The following is a 15,185-nucleotide window of genomic DNA, read 5'->3' as shown; positions in this document are numbered from 1 at the left end:
TTTTTTAGTTAATGCAGATTAAATCTCTGAAGTCCTGCGGGGTTTCCCCTCGTAACAGATCCACTACGAGCTGTGTTAGCAGAGCTATGTTATCAGCAGGCAACTTAAAGCGGGGACTCACACCGTCAAAGCACTCCCTACTGAAATCCGCCAGGTGTCGCATCCTCCTCAATTAATTTAAAAAGAAACAGCTAATTCCAATTAAATTGAACTTTCTTACCTAATTTAGAATATGTTTATAAAAATAAATTTTTTTTTTAAATTAGTTGCTACTCATTCAAATATGTAATCGGAAGCAAAAGTTGTAAAGAAAGTGGTATTCAAGCCAAGATAAATATTTATATACAAATAAATAACAATGTTTTAAAATATTGTACAAAAAAAACCACAGCATATTTTTCGGGGAAATAAATTAAATTAAGTAAAAATAATGTATTTTCTGTTGTGATTTTTCAATACTGGCGACTGGGCGCGCAGTTTAAAAACGACTCAAACAAGTTGCCTGAGAAACTGATAAGAAAATGGAGTGTTATCTTGTTTAATACTGTTTGCATAGACGCGTAATCAGTGCAGATTGGAAATCGATACTAATTCGACAACACGAAACCAGAGATAACCGCAGCACCCGCTGGGGTTTCTATATAGATATAATACCATTCACCATTTTAATCCGGCACGGCTCACACAAGCAAATGCTTCGATGCTCGGAGGTCCGATTCGATTCGATCCGAGCACACAGAAGCCCTCGGAATCGGAATCGGAATAGGAATCTGAATCTGGGGGCAGCAGCTGCTGGTGATAACAAGGCGGATCGGCTTTCCAACAAAACAATAACAGAACTGCCGTCAGCTCACGTAGTACGCCGGCAGATTTCAGTCGCAAACGTTCGACGAGAGTCGAAAGTCAAGAGTTATCGAGCGGAATTCGAGAGATTCTATTGAGATATTCTATCCTAACCCTGAGATGCGCAGCCTCAGCCGCTTTCGCCTCATCACCTTCGACGTGACCAACACGCTGCTCCAGTTTAGGAGCACTCCGGGCAAGCAATATGGCGAGATTGGAGCCCTGTTCGGAGCCAGATGCGACAACAACGAGCTGGCCAAGAACTTCAAGGCCAACTGGTGAGCGAAACGAGGCAGTACATGGTCCAGATGAACTAACTCATCCCCTTAGGTACAAGATGAACCGGGATTACCCCAACTTTGGACGCGACACGAATCCGCAGATGGAGTGGCAGCAGTGGTGGCGTAAGCTGATAGCAGGTGAGTGTTTGACGAGTGTTTGTCTTCGCCACTGCTCGGTGATAAACAATCCGGCATGTTCCAAAGTGCATTCGACACAATCGCTGCTTAATGTGATTAGTATCTGCAACTTCTCATAGCAAAAGTTGCAAAAATAGCAGAAAAACTAGGGGAAATTAAAATAATATATATTTTGAGTGGGTCTAAATACTCTATGTGAAGTGTTGTCTTCTTTGTCATTTTCTTAGAAAGTGACTATCTTGAATTGCTCTTAAAAATTATTACCTATGCTAAATACTAAACAACAATTATATTTAAGAAAAACTAAAACTCATTAGACTCTATCGATTTCATGACTAACTTTACGCTTGAAAAATAATAGAATAATTAAATATTCTTTTCGTGCGCAGATCACACAAGCGTCAAATTATTGCTTGCTAATTTCTTGATAATTATGAATGTTATATGGAGATGTTCGCTCTCCATTGATGATTTTTATATAATTATTTGGGTAAACAAACATGGCAACTAACCTAAAACAAATCCCTCGACCCGCAGGCACTTTTTCGGAGAGTGGAGCGGCCATTCCCGACGAGAAGCTGCACAACTTCTCCAACCACCTCATCGAGCTGTACAAGACCTCCATCTGCTGGCAGCCCTGCAACGGCAGCGTGGAGCTCCTTCAGCAACTCCGCAAGGAGCTGAAGCCGGAGAAGTGCAAGCTGGGGGTGATTGCCAACTTCGATCCGCGGCTGACGACGCTGCTCCAGAACACCAAACTGGACCAGTATCTTGACTTTGCGGTCAACTCGTACGAGGTGAAAGCCGAAAAGCCGGATGCGCAGATCTTCCACAAGGCGATGGAGAAGGCCGACTTGGAGAACCTCCGGCCGGAGGAGTGCCTGCACATTGGCGATGGACCCACCACCGACTACCTGGCCGCCAAGGAAGTGGGCTGGCACTCGGCGTTGGTGCACGAGAAGAGCTACGCGTATCTGGTCAAGAAATACGGCGAGGACATCGACAGGGACCACGTCTTCCCCAGTCTGTACGACTTCCACAAAAAGATCACGGACGGCTCGGTGGTCTGGTGATTGATTTTATATATATTAAAGTAGTAAAGCCAAATTAACGTGTACTGCTCTTTGAAATACGGCTCATATCGAACTTGCCTTAACAGGTCACCTGTAAAAAAGGAAAGTTCTTAATTTGGGGTTTTCTTAAAAATCCCTAATTTAACGCTTTTAGGCCATAGTAAAGATTTTACTGTGTGGTTTGGAGAGCACTTGGTAAAACAAATTGAGAAGCATTTACTTTTGTTTACTAAATTAGCGACAAGTGGAAAAAACATCTGGCCAACCCGCCAAAGACCTGATACACTCGATAGCATTGGCGCGATTTTCATTCACTCGATAGACTTTTATTGGTAGGGTGACCCTCTCTTTGCTGGTTTAGTATTTTAATTTGGTTTTTGTTAATGGTTTTTTAATAGTTGATAACTATTAGTTTGTTAATTAAAAGCCCTTTTCTTTCAATCATTTCATGAAAGGCAATCTAAATAATAATCTTGATTTACTTACAAAAGAAGTTTAAAGATTATTACTAAATACAAATTCAAATTTTTAGAGACATGCATCTTTAAAATCGGTATTCTATGAGTCAAGCTTTGGGCTCTAGAATTTATGTTTTGGGTCACCTTTTCGCAGATAAACGCAAAAATTGGAAATAGTTCACATTAAAATGGATCAACATTAATTATCTCAGTTTAATAGTAAACATTACAATTTTTAAATCAAATTAAACAACTTATTGTGTATAAACAAATTTTAATGTTAGCTTGACAGTATATAAAATAGGCATTTTATAGTGTTTGTTAACCAATTTACAAAATAATTAACTACTTATAATGTGGGGCCATGGTACTTAGCTCTCTTATCTTATCACGGCAAACATGTTTATATTTGACGTGCAAAAATATCGTTATCTGTTCAAAAGTTCTTCAGTTGATTGAAAAATACCTATATTAGGATTAGCTGCCATATCATAAACCCACTTGATAAGTTTCAAGTGGTGCTAAATAACAGGAGGTAAAGCCAGAGGTGCGAAAAACAAAGGATAGATTGGATTTTAGATTATAGTGGTTTATAAATAGGTGTCTATATGGTATAGGTTAACATAGGTTTATAGGAATACAAGCATAACCTATCAAGGCAGTACATTGCAATGATTCTTAAAATGGTTTGCAAAAAATAATAAATAATAAATTATATTAAAATAAAGTAGTAAGTAGCAGGTATTTCCACTGCAGCGGATTTCTTCCGTTCTCTGCACCTTAAGAGCAGTTTCTCTTTCGTTCTCTTTTATTTGCTAGTACCGCTCTCTTAATGCGGCTGTTCATCCACTTTTAAGTGGCGCAGCCCCATTGGAATTGGCGTCAGTCGCTCACCACCCACGGAACAGAACGAACGTCGCGTGGAGTATTTAGTAGTACACTTCGGAGCTTTATCACTAACAACAAACCAAAACATTCTAAACTCGAACGCGGCTGTGGATACAGATACATTTCAATTTATTTTATTTACCCGTTTGCGTGCGACACTCGCCTTGGGCCAAGTTTGAGCTATTTCTCAAGTTTGCATTATTGTAATTAGCCTGTCCGTCGACAACGAAACGAAACGAAACGAATAAATAATAAAACGCAGAATAATTGCGCTGGAAATAATGTGCGCGGCCAAAAGCGCTAACGTAACGGCTAAATAATAGTAGAAAGTTTTTATTGTTATCTCTTCTTCTGAGCCGCAGCTGCCAAAAACCAAATAACCAAAGCAAAAGCTTTGAAGTTTTGCGTGTGAGCAGAAAAGAAATCCGTTTTGGCCGCATCTCTCCAAATTTATGTGTTTCTGTGCTTAGCTTACAAAATTGGCAAAGTTTAGCCGCCGCTCAGTCAATAAAGCCAAATAAATAAGATACGGCATTGAAAAAATACAAACAAACCAACAAAAAGCATCAACATGTCTGGCCAAATACCCGAAATCAGCGAAGAACAACGTGCGATGTTGGAGCAGGTGAGAACCGGAAAATGGGGTGGAAGAGAATTCTCCAGGGAATTCTCTGTTTCTGTTTTTTTAGGGGACGATAAGAAGGTATTTGCTTGGGAATTTCGATGTTGCAGATAAAGCTCCATAATGAGCCATTATGCTGCACCCCATGGAATCGCTTTTCTATAATAGAGTTTTATCCAGGGAGAAATTAGGAGAATACATTAGTTGCTTTCTTGGGAATGCCAACATCGTAAAATAGTTTTTTTCTGCCAGAAATTCACAGAATTAATTACTTTTTTTTGAATTAGTTGCCTTATAAAATGGTTTTGACAAGGGAGAAATTTAGAAAATAAATTGCATTTCTCCAGGCTATTTAAGTATGTCTTCCCCAAAAGAAAACAAGAAGTCTTGGGAATAAATTAAAAACTAATTTGTTCAACAGATAGTAAGAGAAAAGAATTGCCTTTACATGCTATTTTAATGAATGGTTAATTAAAACAGATAAAGCTACAGACCAGTTAAAGAAACAGAAATGGTAATTTGGTTTAGCTATTGACCAGTCAGAAAAGATGACCCATTGATTCTTTATTAATTTACAAAAAATAATATGTATGTTGGCCTGCTGCCAATGATTTCAAAAACATTTTCTATAACATAATCAATATTAAGATAACAGTTTTAGTATTCACTCTAAATATTTAAATATGTTCCCCTTTATAAAATTCATACCTTAACAGAACACATTTATATTAAACTAGTTTAATCGCAATCGAGATGTTGCCAATAATTGGGCAGCCTAGATTTATGAAATATTCTAAAACAGAATAGTCATCATGCGATCAGCGAAGCATTGATGTTTTTGGAAATGGAAAACTCCTCGCTTGACTTCCTCTTCCAATATTAGCCAATTTTACTGGACTTTTTCCACTGTTTAAATACTGCGGCAAGAGCAGCTGCAACTCACCATGTTCTCTTGTCAGGGGCGTCCGATGGAATAATTTAAAAGGGTTTACTTTAAGTAGCTAGTTATTTTATCGTTTATGGCAACCCCTTCTAACTTCGCCACTGATGTCTGTATCTGCAATTGCGCATTGTTGACTTCTCATGTGTTCTTGGTTGGCACACTGAAAACAGCTTGCGAAATCGGAAACACAGCTGAAGTCGACTAGTGGCATACAAGTCAGCCAGTTGAATAATAACATGCATAAAGATAAAATATAAATAAATTAGGCAAATGGGGAAAATTCATTATTAACTACGACTAAGTCATTGCTTATAATGGGCGGATTAAGACCGGACCCTCGCCCTATTTTAATTGCCCGGGAGATGCTAAGTGCGACTGCCATTTCATGGCACAATGACTGCGATTACCAATATAAATAAACATGAACTGGCTAATGATAAATGCGAATGAGTCGTTAAGTGGAGAGCGTTGATCCAGAACGAAATCACCCAGAGATCGGACCTTAGACCTGTAGAAATCTACTGTAGAAATCTTGCAGTATTTGCATAAATCATCAGAGCAACAGGTTTTGTCCCAGGTGTCTTGGAAATGCCAAATATTCCGAGTAAGCAAAGAGAAACTCCGTAGAGTTTAGTGGTCTTTGGGCGAAATGCAAAATGAATGCAACATTTACCAGCGTTAAATGCTAAGGTAAACAGTATTCGAGTTGCACTCGAAAATATTAAGTGACCACGCCAAATATAGACTCAATTTCGAATGGCTTAATAGGTATTTACCTTTTTGTCTGCCTTCGAAAACGCAGTCAAAGTCAGGCCAGAAATAAAATAACAAAGTAGAAGCCAAAAACCCAGTTAAATGGCCTACGAAACGAGGAAGTACACAGCCAAAGCCAACAGAACTCGGCGCTAATGACACCCATAGTCGGCTATTAGCCAATGCCTGGGGGCCAATAATAAAGCTCGGTCTTCGGCCAAGTTTGCAGCCAAAGAGCGAAAACTGAAAACTGAAAAACCAAATAAAAGAGCCAACGGAGACGGCCGGCCTCGTTATTGAATTCGAATTCCAAGTGGTTTTGGCCAGAGCCGAGTGACTCAGGAGTTGGCAAACAGCCTAGACGCGAGTCAATTAAATGATTAAAATGGTGTTAACTATGCACTTGATCGAATGCAAATATGAGTACGTGATGCTTGCTTAGTAAATATGTTAATAAAACCCCTCAAACAAAGGCGTTAAATGGCAGATAAAACAAATGCAAGTGAAGAAAGAAAATTTAGCTATCAGCTGCTGTTCGAATCAACTTTCGTTAACAACATCCGAATTTGGCAGTCGGACAAGGCCAATACAAATTAACAGCAATTAAGACAACAAAGGCCAATATGTAGTCTATCACACTCAATAAACGTTATCGTTTGGAGATAGGAAAATTACTCGCTAAACTCCGCAAACATGCTGTTATAAACCGTACCCCTGTTCGGCCTTCAGTAAATAAATCATCGAAACAAATTGGTTTATAAATCTGATTAGAAAGACCGTTTTTCAAGCTAAAACCTGATTGCGACATCTATACGAGTTAGAGATCAATGCAATAAGGCCAGCGGCCTATTAATATAAGTAATTTATGATCTAATTCAACTAGTTATACATTTTCTTAAAAAAATAATAGTTTAAATAAATCTGATGTGTTTGGTTTAAGTTAAAAGCAACCCAAAATATTGTAAGTGGACAAAAAGGAGGTCAGCTTAAAATGATTAAACCGTTGCAGCTAAGTACAAAATATATTAGTAGTCTCTCCACTTATTAGTCATAAGCCATAAATTTATCAAATAATAATAGTTTAGTAATTTTAAAACTCGTTATGCGTTTGTATGAAAGAAGATGATTGTGAAAGTTTATTTGTGACATTTTAAAGACAACGGACGAACAGATAAGTGAATAAGAATATATATACTTCATTATATTTTATGGTAAATGCTTACAAGAGCAGGCGGATGCAACATTTATTTATGAATCATATATATTCAATATATTTAATGTACTTACAGTTTCGCCAAAAAATGAACGATGCTCTGGTGGGAACCCACGATGACTATTTCCTAGTGCGCTGGCTTAGAGGTGAGTTATCCACGCAAAAGTATTTCTGGATTATAGATCAACGTTTTATTTACGGTTTCCAAAACCAGCTCGAAAATGGAATCTGGATGCGGCGGAGAAAATGCTGAGAGCTGTAAGTAAAGAAACGATTAAAATAAATGGGTAACATAACAGTTGACCTACAACTCTATTAATACCTCGCAGAGCTTGAAGACCCGCGCGATGTGGAACGTGGACAACATTGAGAAGTGGGATCCTCCGAAGGCACTGCAGGAATATCTGCCCTACGGCCTCATGGGCTACGACAACGAAGGATCACCAGGTGGGTCACAATTCTATATATTATAATTGGCCAAAAATAACCAGCCATTTCCCGTTTTCAGTGCTGGTTTGTCCCTTTGCCAACTTCGACATGTGGGGCATGATGCACTGCGTCACGCGGTTTGAGTTCCAGAAGTACCTGGTCCTGCTGCTCGAGCGGTTCATGAAGATCGCCTACGATCAGAGCCAGAAACACGGATGGCGGGCCCGGCAGCTGGTAGTGTTTTTCGACATGCAGGATGTGAACCTGAAGCAGTACGCTTGGCGACCGGCGGCGGAATGTGTGATCTCCACGGTTAAGCAGTACGAGGCCAACTTCCCGGAGCTGCTCAAGATGTGCTACATTATCAACGCGCCCAAACTCTTCTCGGTGGCCTTTAACATTGTGAAGAAGTTCCTGGACGAGAACACCACCAGCAAGATCGTGATCTACAAGTCCGGAGTGGATCGCTGGCAGCAGCAGCTCTTCTCCCACGTGAACCGCAAGGCGTTCCCCAAGGCCTGGGGCGGTGAGATGGTGGACCGGAACGGGGATCCCCAGTGCAAGGCACTGATGATCTGGGGCGGAAAGCTGCCGGAGGAGCTGTACATCGACCAGAGCAGCCAGCAGAGCGACAGGGACTTCGTGGAGGCCCAGGTGCCCAAGGGCGACAAGCTGAAGCTGCACTTCAAGGTCAACCTGGAGGAGCAGAAGATCCTCTCCTGGGAGTTCCGCACCTTTGACTACGACATCAAATTCGGCATCTACAGCGTGGACGAGAAGACGGGCGAGAAGCGCAGCGAGGTGCCGCTGGGAACAGTGTACTCCAACGAGATGGACGAGATCGGCTACATCTCCACACGACCCAACACCACCTGTGGGTATTTGCAGGTTTCCCCTAGTATCTCTCCTTAACCGTATCCTTTAATCCTCCACAGACACGGTGGTCTTCGACAACTCCGCCAGCTACCTACGCAGCAAGAAACTCCGCTATTGGGTGGACCTGGTGTCCGAGGAGGAGGAGGGCATCTCCGAGCTGACCAGCGAAATGGACAAAACTCAGATTGCGAGCCAGCAGTGAACGGGATCGAATCCCAGCTCGACAAGCAACCACCAAGCCAAAAACCAATGGGAGTAGATAGATTATTTAGATAGACGACAACACAAACTAACCTCGGTGCAATAAAGTCACAACGCATTTGCCAGATCTCCGCTGCCACCTGCTCCTCCGGAGTCCGCATGGCAGCGCCTCTGGCGAATCTGCAATCGAACCATGTGATAGAAACAAATTAGCAAAGGAACACAAAAGTATGACTCACACCTACATTTAAAGTTAGTCTTTTTATTACATACCTAGCCGTCGTGTTTAGTTAACAATTTATGTTCTTGGATGTGTTATCTGTTTTCATACCCATTTATTCAGGGACAGCAGCACAATAAAATGTATAAAGCACCTGATCTTTACATGAAATCGCATTCCTTCTTTTTATCTGGGATCAGATGACTGCTTACAGACGAGTGCATAGTGTGTTTGGTCCTTGGTCCACAGGAACATCTCGACATTGGTGACAAATGGAAGCTATAGACACCGAGAGCCAACTTTTCTTGGTGCGATGGAAGCTTATAAGCTATTTGACATTGGCAATGCCCAGATATATAGTAGTACTAACTAAATAAAGTATTGTAGAGTGGGTCGATTTCGGGGTGTTTATAGAAAAATTATAGAGGAAAGTAACCTGTGATTAGTTTCAAAACTTAGCAGGGATTACTTTCTTTTGCTACGATTCCCAAAACGACTCACCCCAGAGTAGAGTATGTGTTTTGTGCTTTCTTATCCAATAAACAGCTTAACAAATATCTGATCGCCGTTCCGGTTGCCAGCTCACAGGCTTTCAGCTCACGGCTGCTGCGAGGAGGCGCGGCGCTTGCGCCTTCATCACTGCGGACCACCGGGATTGGGGCCCATCTGCGGGTAGCCGCCAGGACCCACGGGCCCCTGAGGTCCCACCTGCTGGGGCTGGAGCTGCTGCATCGGCATCATCGGGTTCGGGCTGGACCCGACTCCGACTCCCACGCCCACTCCTACGCCCACTCCCACACCCACTGGCGGGCCAATGGACTGGTTGGGCGGTGGCTGGGGCATCTCGGTGGCCAGCTGGAGGTTCGTCAGCAGATCCGTGATGGCCGGGAAGAGGGTGCACTGCTCTCTCTGCTGCGCGTTGAACTCGGCGAAGCGGCGGAGGAGCGTGCTGGCGGCGGTCATGGTGGGCGAGGTGACCTGCCCGGTGCGTTCGGCCAGCTGGGTGACGTTCGTCTGGATGTCGTACACGATGGGCAGCACCAGCGAGGGGCTGTCCTTCCAGTCCTTGCCCACGCCCATGCCGGCGCCGTAGGGAATGCGCGTGATTTGCAGGAAGAACAGGATCTTCATGCGCCCCAGAACCACGCAGGCATTGCCACTGGGCACAATGGGCACCGCCGAGGGCGGCATGCGCATGCACATCTGCACCGTCCACTTGAGCTGGTCGCCACCCAGCTCCGGCTTCAGTTCCAGCCGCATGATCTGCACGAAATCCTTGAGCACCTGGGCGGGCAGATTCAGGAGCCGGCAGATGCTGTGCAGGGAGTTGGGTCTGTAGGGTGGAGCTGCCACCCTGGTGTCGAAGTACTGCTCTATCACCATCAGATCGTCCTGGCTGAGTTGGAACGGCTTGTCGGGCATGGGCAGTTGCGAGATCTTGAGGTGCAGTGTCTGCATGTGCATCTGGTTCAGCACCACCTGGCACTGCAGTCCGTCCACCTTGAAGAGCACCACTCCTGGTTCCGTGCTGTTGAGGGCCGTCAGTGTTTCTTCGCTTTGGATATTCCGGTGGAGTTGTCTCCTCATGTAAACGCAGCCCAGGAAGCGCTCCAGCGGGCTCATGTCCGGCACGTTGATATCCTTATTGGGATGCGGACTGGCCCGGCACAGAGTCTCCAGCGCCTCGTGGGTGAGCAGGGTGGGCACTGCTCCAGCCCAGGGGCGGTTGAGAGTGCCCCGTGCGCCTCCCCTGTCCGCTCCACCGGCACCTCCCGGCCCGCCTCCCGTGCTCTTGTGCTCGGGACTCTGTCCTGGTCGTGGAGATGGGCGCGGCATGCTGGGGGATCCGGGCCAATTGTTATTCGCCGGCGACATGGCCGTGAAGGGGGAGTCCTGGTGGCTCTGCATGTAGAGGGTGTTGGGTCCTGGACTGTGGACCATATGTGGACTGGGCTGTGGATTCAGCGGAGACGAAGGCATCAACCCGCTCGGCGACGGATGCGGCATATGCGGCGCTGGCGGGGATGTCAGGTTAAAGTTGCCGTGACCCTGGGCCCCACTGCCACCACCTGCGCCCCGCGCTCGGATGCGGACTGGCAGGAGTGTGGGGATTCGAGCTGGAGGGCGGCGTGTGAGGGGCTGGAAAACGTAGGCCACTGTCCCTCGGCGACTGCGGTCCTCGCATCCCGGTGCCCAGAAATGGCGAAGATCCGCCTGCACTCACTCCGGCCACACTGCTCGGACCGCCGAAGTTATCCTCCATTCCCATGGGCGACAGCGGGTTGTCGTCCTCGTGGGCAGCGCGACCTCTGTAGGCCGCCGACTCGTCAACGTACTTGGAGAGGAAGGCTTTGAGGCCCTGGATGGGCGTGAATTCCTCCACCACGTTGCGCTCGAAACGACTGCTCGCTCCATCTCTGATGGAGACGAGCCTGTTGGCCCGGAAGCGCAGTTCCAGGCAGTAGACGGCCTGGTAGGTCAACCTCATCAGGCAAGGGGATTGGGCCAGCATGCAGAACGATAGCACGGGCACCTGGGGGCGCTGAAATATTAAGCCATTTAATTGGATGAGTTCGAAAGGCTGATGAGTCAGTAGAGCTGACTACACTCACCGGAATTCCCAGGAAGGGCAGCACCGGGAGCTTGGCAATGGAGCTCATTGGGTTGTAGGTCTCGTGCAGGATCTGGGCGATCTGGGTGAGACTGTGCTGCTGGTTCAAGTGCTGCGCCAACTGGTCCCGCATCATTGAGTGCGCGTTGAGGGCCGACATTCCGCCCACAAAGGTCAGTCGGAAGCCGTGCGATTGCACCGACCAGTAGATATTGCAACTCACCTCCTTTTTGGGCCCGTAACCTAGCAGCAAGTTCATGTAGCTGTACGACTTGACCACCAGCATGTCGCAAAGGGAAAGGCGTTCTGGAAATGAATGTATTTAAATTTTGAAGAATACAATCAATGCAATCAATAACTCACTGTTTCGGAGCTGCTCGGCAAAATCGTGAACCAGCGTGTAGAGGTACACGATTTTCGACCAATCGTTGAGCAAATCCTCGACCGTTTTGGAGAAGTCGTGGTTGGCCTGTTCGTAGGTAAGGTAGACGGTTCGCCGACTGCCCTGCTCCTTCTGGTGGCTGCTCTGCAGCGGAGTGCTGTAGAAGACGAACTCCACCACCCAGATTCGCACCTGACTGTTCTTATTGGTTTGCGATCGCACCGAAATGGACAGAACCCGGCGCATCAGGTCCTCCCAGACATGGGGCTCGATTTTTGGAAGGCCGGAGGCGCCACTTGGCTTGTTTTCGGCGGCTCCACCAGCTGCTCCCTGTTGCTGTTGTTGGTTGGTAAAGTTTGTCTTTCCAGGCTGTGGCAAGGCCAGAATCTTGAGCACTAGCGATGTGGCATTCGCTTCCACCTGCAGCCCGCTGTGGGGGATATTGTGCTTGGACAGCGTCTGTGCGAGATTCATGAACGGGATCTTTTCATCGCACATAGCCACCACATGGGCCAACTCCGGAATGAAGTAGGCGGGAAATATGGTCTTTTGTTGTTTGGCAGGAGGCGCCAGCAGATCCCCATTCGACTTGCGTTTGTGCGGGGAAACCTCCGCTGGAAAGCAGTTATAGGTTACTATGGTTTACTATGATTTTCCAATGCCCAAATACTCACCATCAACTTCTGTTCCAGGTCCATGTGTGGCTACGAATGTGTCAAACTCGATAAGGCGCATCAGCTTGGTGTAACACTTTGGAATGTCCGAGTGCGGCTGGGCCACCACCGATACAAGCTGCTTGGCGGAGTCGTCTATCACATCCAGCTCGTCCTTTTGGAAGGCCACGAAGCCCAGGTGGAAGGTGTACTCCATTTCGTTGGGCATGGTTGTCTTCTCTTTGAGTTGAACCACCTGAAAAGGTATTGTAATTATAGTACTTCCATATTTGCTGAAGCCGGTTTCATATTTACCAGCACAATATTGGGATGCCTGTGCAGCTTTACGTAAATCTTGTGCCTGCCCGGCTGCAAAAGCTCCTGCTCCGGTTGGGACAGGAAGGGAAGTGTCTCGGTGGCCGTCGCCGGAAGATGCTGCAGGGTCTTGTCGCACCTGCGATGGGTGATCCAGAAGCGCAGCTCCGATAGCAACGCAGGCAGTTTGCTGCGGTCCCCGTTGAGGCAGTCCTGCATCTCCTCCGTGATCGGACAGTCCAGATGCTTGGGCACATGGCAGCGGAACATGCCCGTGTGTGTGTCGATGGTTATGTGGATCTGCTCGGCCCTCAAGCAAGGCGAAAGCACGGGCACAGTCAAAATGGCTGGAGTTCCCTGTAGGTTGACTGCGAAAGAAGATTACAGGGATTAGCTGATACTTCTGCTGAATTCGATCGCTTTAACTTTACACTCACAGTCAACATCCTTCAAAAAGGCTTGGAACTCCAGCTTCAGGTCGCTCAACCTGGACACGGAACGAATGTACACGGTATGGACAATAAGACGCTCCATTGAAAGATGCTCGGAGCGTACGGCCCGATCCGCCACCTCTGCGGACTCCTTGGCGCCCAGCGAGGGCACATGGACCACTGCCAGTGGACGCCCGATTTCGCTGGGATCCGACTGAACGGTGAGGCGGTAGCCCAGCTCCGATTTTAGGTCCCGCCAGTAGGACACCGTCAACTTAACGCCGGGTACATACTCCTCCACCGTGATGTTGTTATCGTCTAGTCGTTCGTAGTTCAAACGAAGTGTCTGCGTGTACAGAACCTCCAGCTGGAGCGATTGACAAAAGTAGTGCAGACAGTTGTATACTTCGCTCAGTGCATTGGGATTCTCCACCAGACGTGCCTGGATGAGCTGATGAATGTAGTTCACCTGCAGAGGATGCACCAGAGATTTGCCATCTAAAGAAGGAATAATAGTTAGTGAATTCGAATATGTGAAAGGTTCCTTGATTTTTAGAGGCAAACTACTACTCACCTCCAGTCTCCTTGTCCTCCACGAGCACATCGATGTCCAGCAGTCGCCAGGGAACCGTGGGGTTATCCCCCATTACGGTCAGGGCCACACTGAACTCATTTTTCACCTCGAAGGTGACTCGTCCGTTTCGAATGCGGAATTCTCTCATCTGCGGCAGCAGTTTCCCAGTGACCAGGCGATGCTGAATGACCTGGTTCAAACGGAGCAGCGTCTGTCTTTTCTCCGCCGGCGTAATTGCATCGGCGGGCACAATCCGCTCCCTAATGCAAGTGGGCAGTCGATTGTAGGTGCCTGTGGTCAAGACTTCTACGGCGGCGGGTATGTGGAAGTTGGGCAATCTGGCTCGAACCAAAGTTTCGCGAGACATGCGGGCCAGCATGTCGGCGGTCTCCACAAAAAGCATGTTTTGCTTGTCCAGGAAGCTCATGATCTGCGAGGATTTATCCACCTTGGAAACCGAGTTGCCCCACTTGACCAGCGCATTAAGGCGGGTAAACAAGTGGCGGGTGCGGGCCGCATAGTCGTAGATCTCCACCTTGCGCTCCATGTCCGTTTTGCGGGGTAACCTGCAATGCACAGAAAATAAAATATTATGTCCAAACTATTTAAAACATTGAAGGGGTTTTACTTACAGCTCAGCCAGAACAGTGAGTTCATGATAGGTGCGCTGGATGATGAAGTCGATTAGCACCGACATGGACATCGTGTTGATGCGCGGGCCGCCCTCCTGGAATTTAGGAAGAGGGAAGAGTGGGTTTATAGTATTACCATGGGACACGTATTTGGGATGGGTGCTCACCTGGCCAGCGGGCAAGTAGCCGCCTCCGCCGCCGCCGACGCCGGGCATTTGCTCGAGGGGCAGGGGGAGGGGCAAGGGTGTGGGTGCCATGTTTGCTAGCTGCTCCTCGTGCGCTCCGCGTTGCTTAGTGCTTTAGTGATTCCCGATTGCCCACTCTAGTGGTACATATTCCGGTGCAGTTTATTCCTTCTTTCTGGCGTTTTTCCTGCGTTTTTTCGCAAAAATCAGCAACAATTTTCACCAACTCTGCTTGTGTTTGCCACCAGTGTGGACAGATTGGGGATATCTTGAAAATACCACATAAATATACTAAGATACAAAATATATACCAAACACCAAAGGTTGGTTTCTTTGCTATTTTACGATCTTTTTTATAGTTACGATCATGGAAAAATATTTGTATGTATGTGCTTAATTTGTATTTGCTTAACAATCTTTTCGAATTAAATTGGTTTTAAAGATTTCAGAAAGCAATGTTCACT

At 46.3% G+C, this 15,185-nt stretch overlaps 3 protein-coding genes across 3 annotated transcripts; 2 read left to right on the top strand and 1 right to left on the bottom strand.

Moving 5' to 3' along the window:
- Window positions 1-698: 698 nt before the first annotated feature.
- Window positions 699-2,369, top strand: LOC108052789 (rhythmically expressed gene 2 protein). Its single transcript, XM_017135283.2, has 3 exons — window positions 699-1,121; window positions 1,174-1,262; window positions 1,800-2,369. The coding sequence occupies exons 1-3, from the start codon at window positions 964-966 to the stop codon at window positions 2,333-2,335; spliced, it is 783 nt and encodes a 260-aa protein (XP_016990772.1). The 5' UTR covers window positions 699-963; the 3' UTR covers window positions 2,336-2,369.
- A 1,319-nt stretch (window positions 2,370-3,688) lies between these two features.
- LOC108052808 (SEC14-like protein 2) lies at window positions 3,689-9,109 on the top strand. Its single transcript, XM_017135307.2, has 6 exons — window positions 3,689-4,306; window positions 7,289-7,358; window positions 7,427-7,470; window positions 7,542-7,659; window positions 7,721-8,515; window positions 8,577-9,109. The coding sequence occupies exons 1-6, from the start codon at window positions 4,253-4,255 to the stop codon at window positions 8,717-8,719; spliced, it is 1,224 nt and encodes a 407-aa protein (XP_016990796.1). The 5' UTR covers window positions 3,689-4,252; the 3' UTR covers window positions 8,720-9,109.
- LOC108052798 (mediator of RNA polymerase II transcription subunit 14) lies at window positions 8,961-14,960 on the bottom strand. The gene is given in 10 exon segments (XM_017135295.2): window positions 8,961-11,014; window positions 11,016-11,480; window positions 11,551-11,855; window positions 11,913-12,545; window positions 12,606-12,840; window positions 12,900-13,267; window positions 13,337-13,828; window positions 13,905-14,470; window positions 14,537-14,631; window positions 14,704-14,960. Coding segments are annotated over 10 exon segments (4,689 nt in total). The 5' UTR covers window positions 14,794-14,960; the 3' UTR covers window positions 8,961-9,574.
- Between the last annotated feature and the right edge of the window lie 225 nt (window positions 14,961-15,185).

The sequence above is a fragment of the Drosophila rhopaloa genome, unplaced genomic scaffold (genome assembly GCF_018152115.1).
Source record: "Drosophila rhopaloa isolate 14029-0021.01 unplaced genomic scaffold, ASM1815211v1 contig_159, whole genome shotgun sequence".
Classification (NCBI taxonomy): Eukaryota; Metazoa; Arthropoda; class Insecta; order Diptera; family Drosophilidae; genus Drosophila; species Drosophila rhopaloa.
Note: the sequence above shows the minus strand (reverse complement) of the source record. Positions and strands in the feature narration are given on the sequence as shown.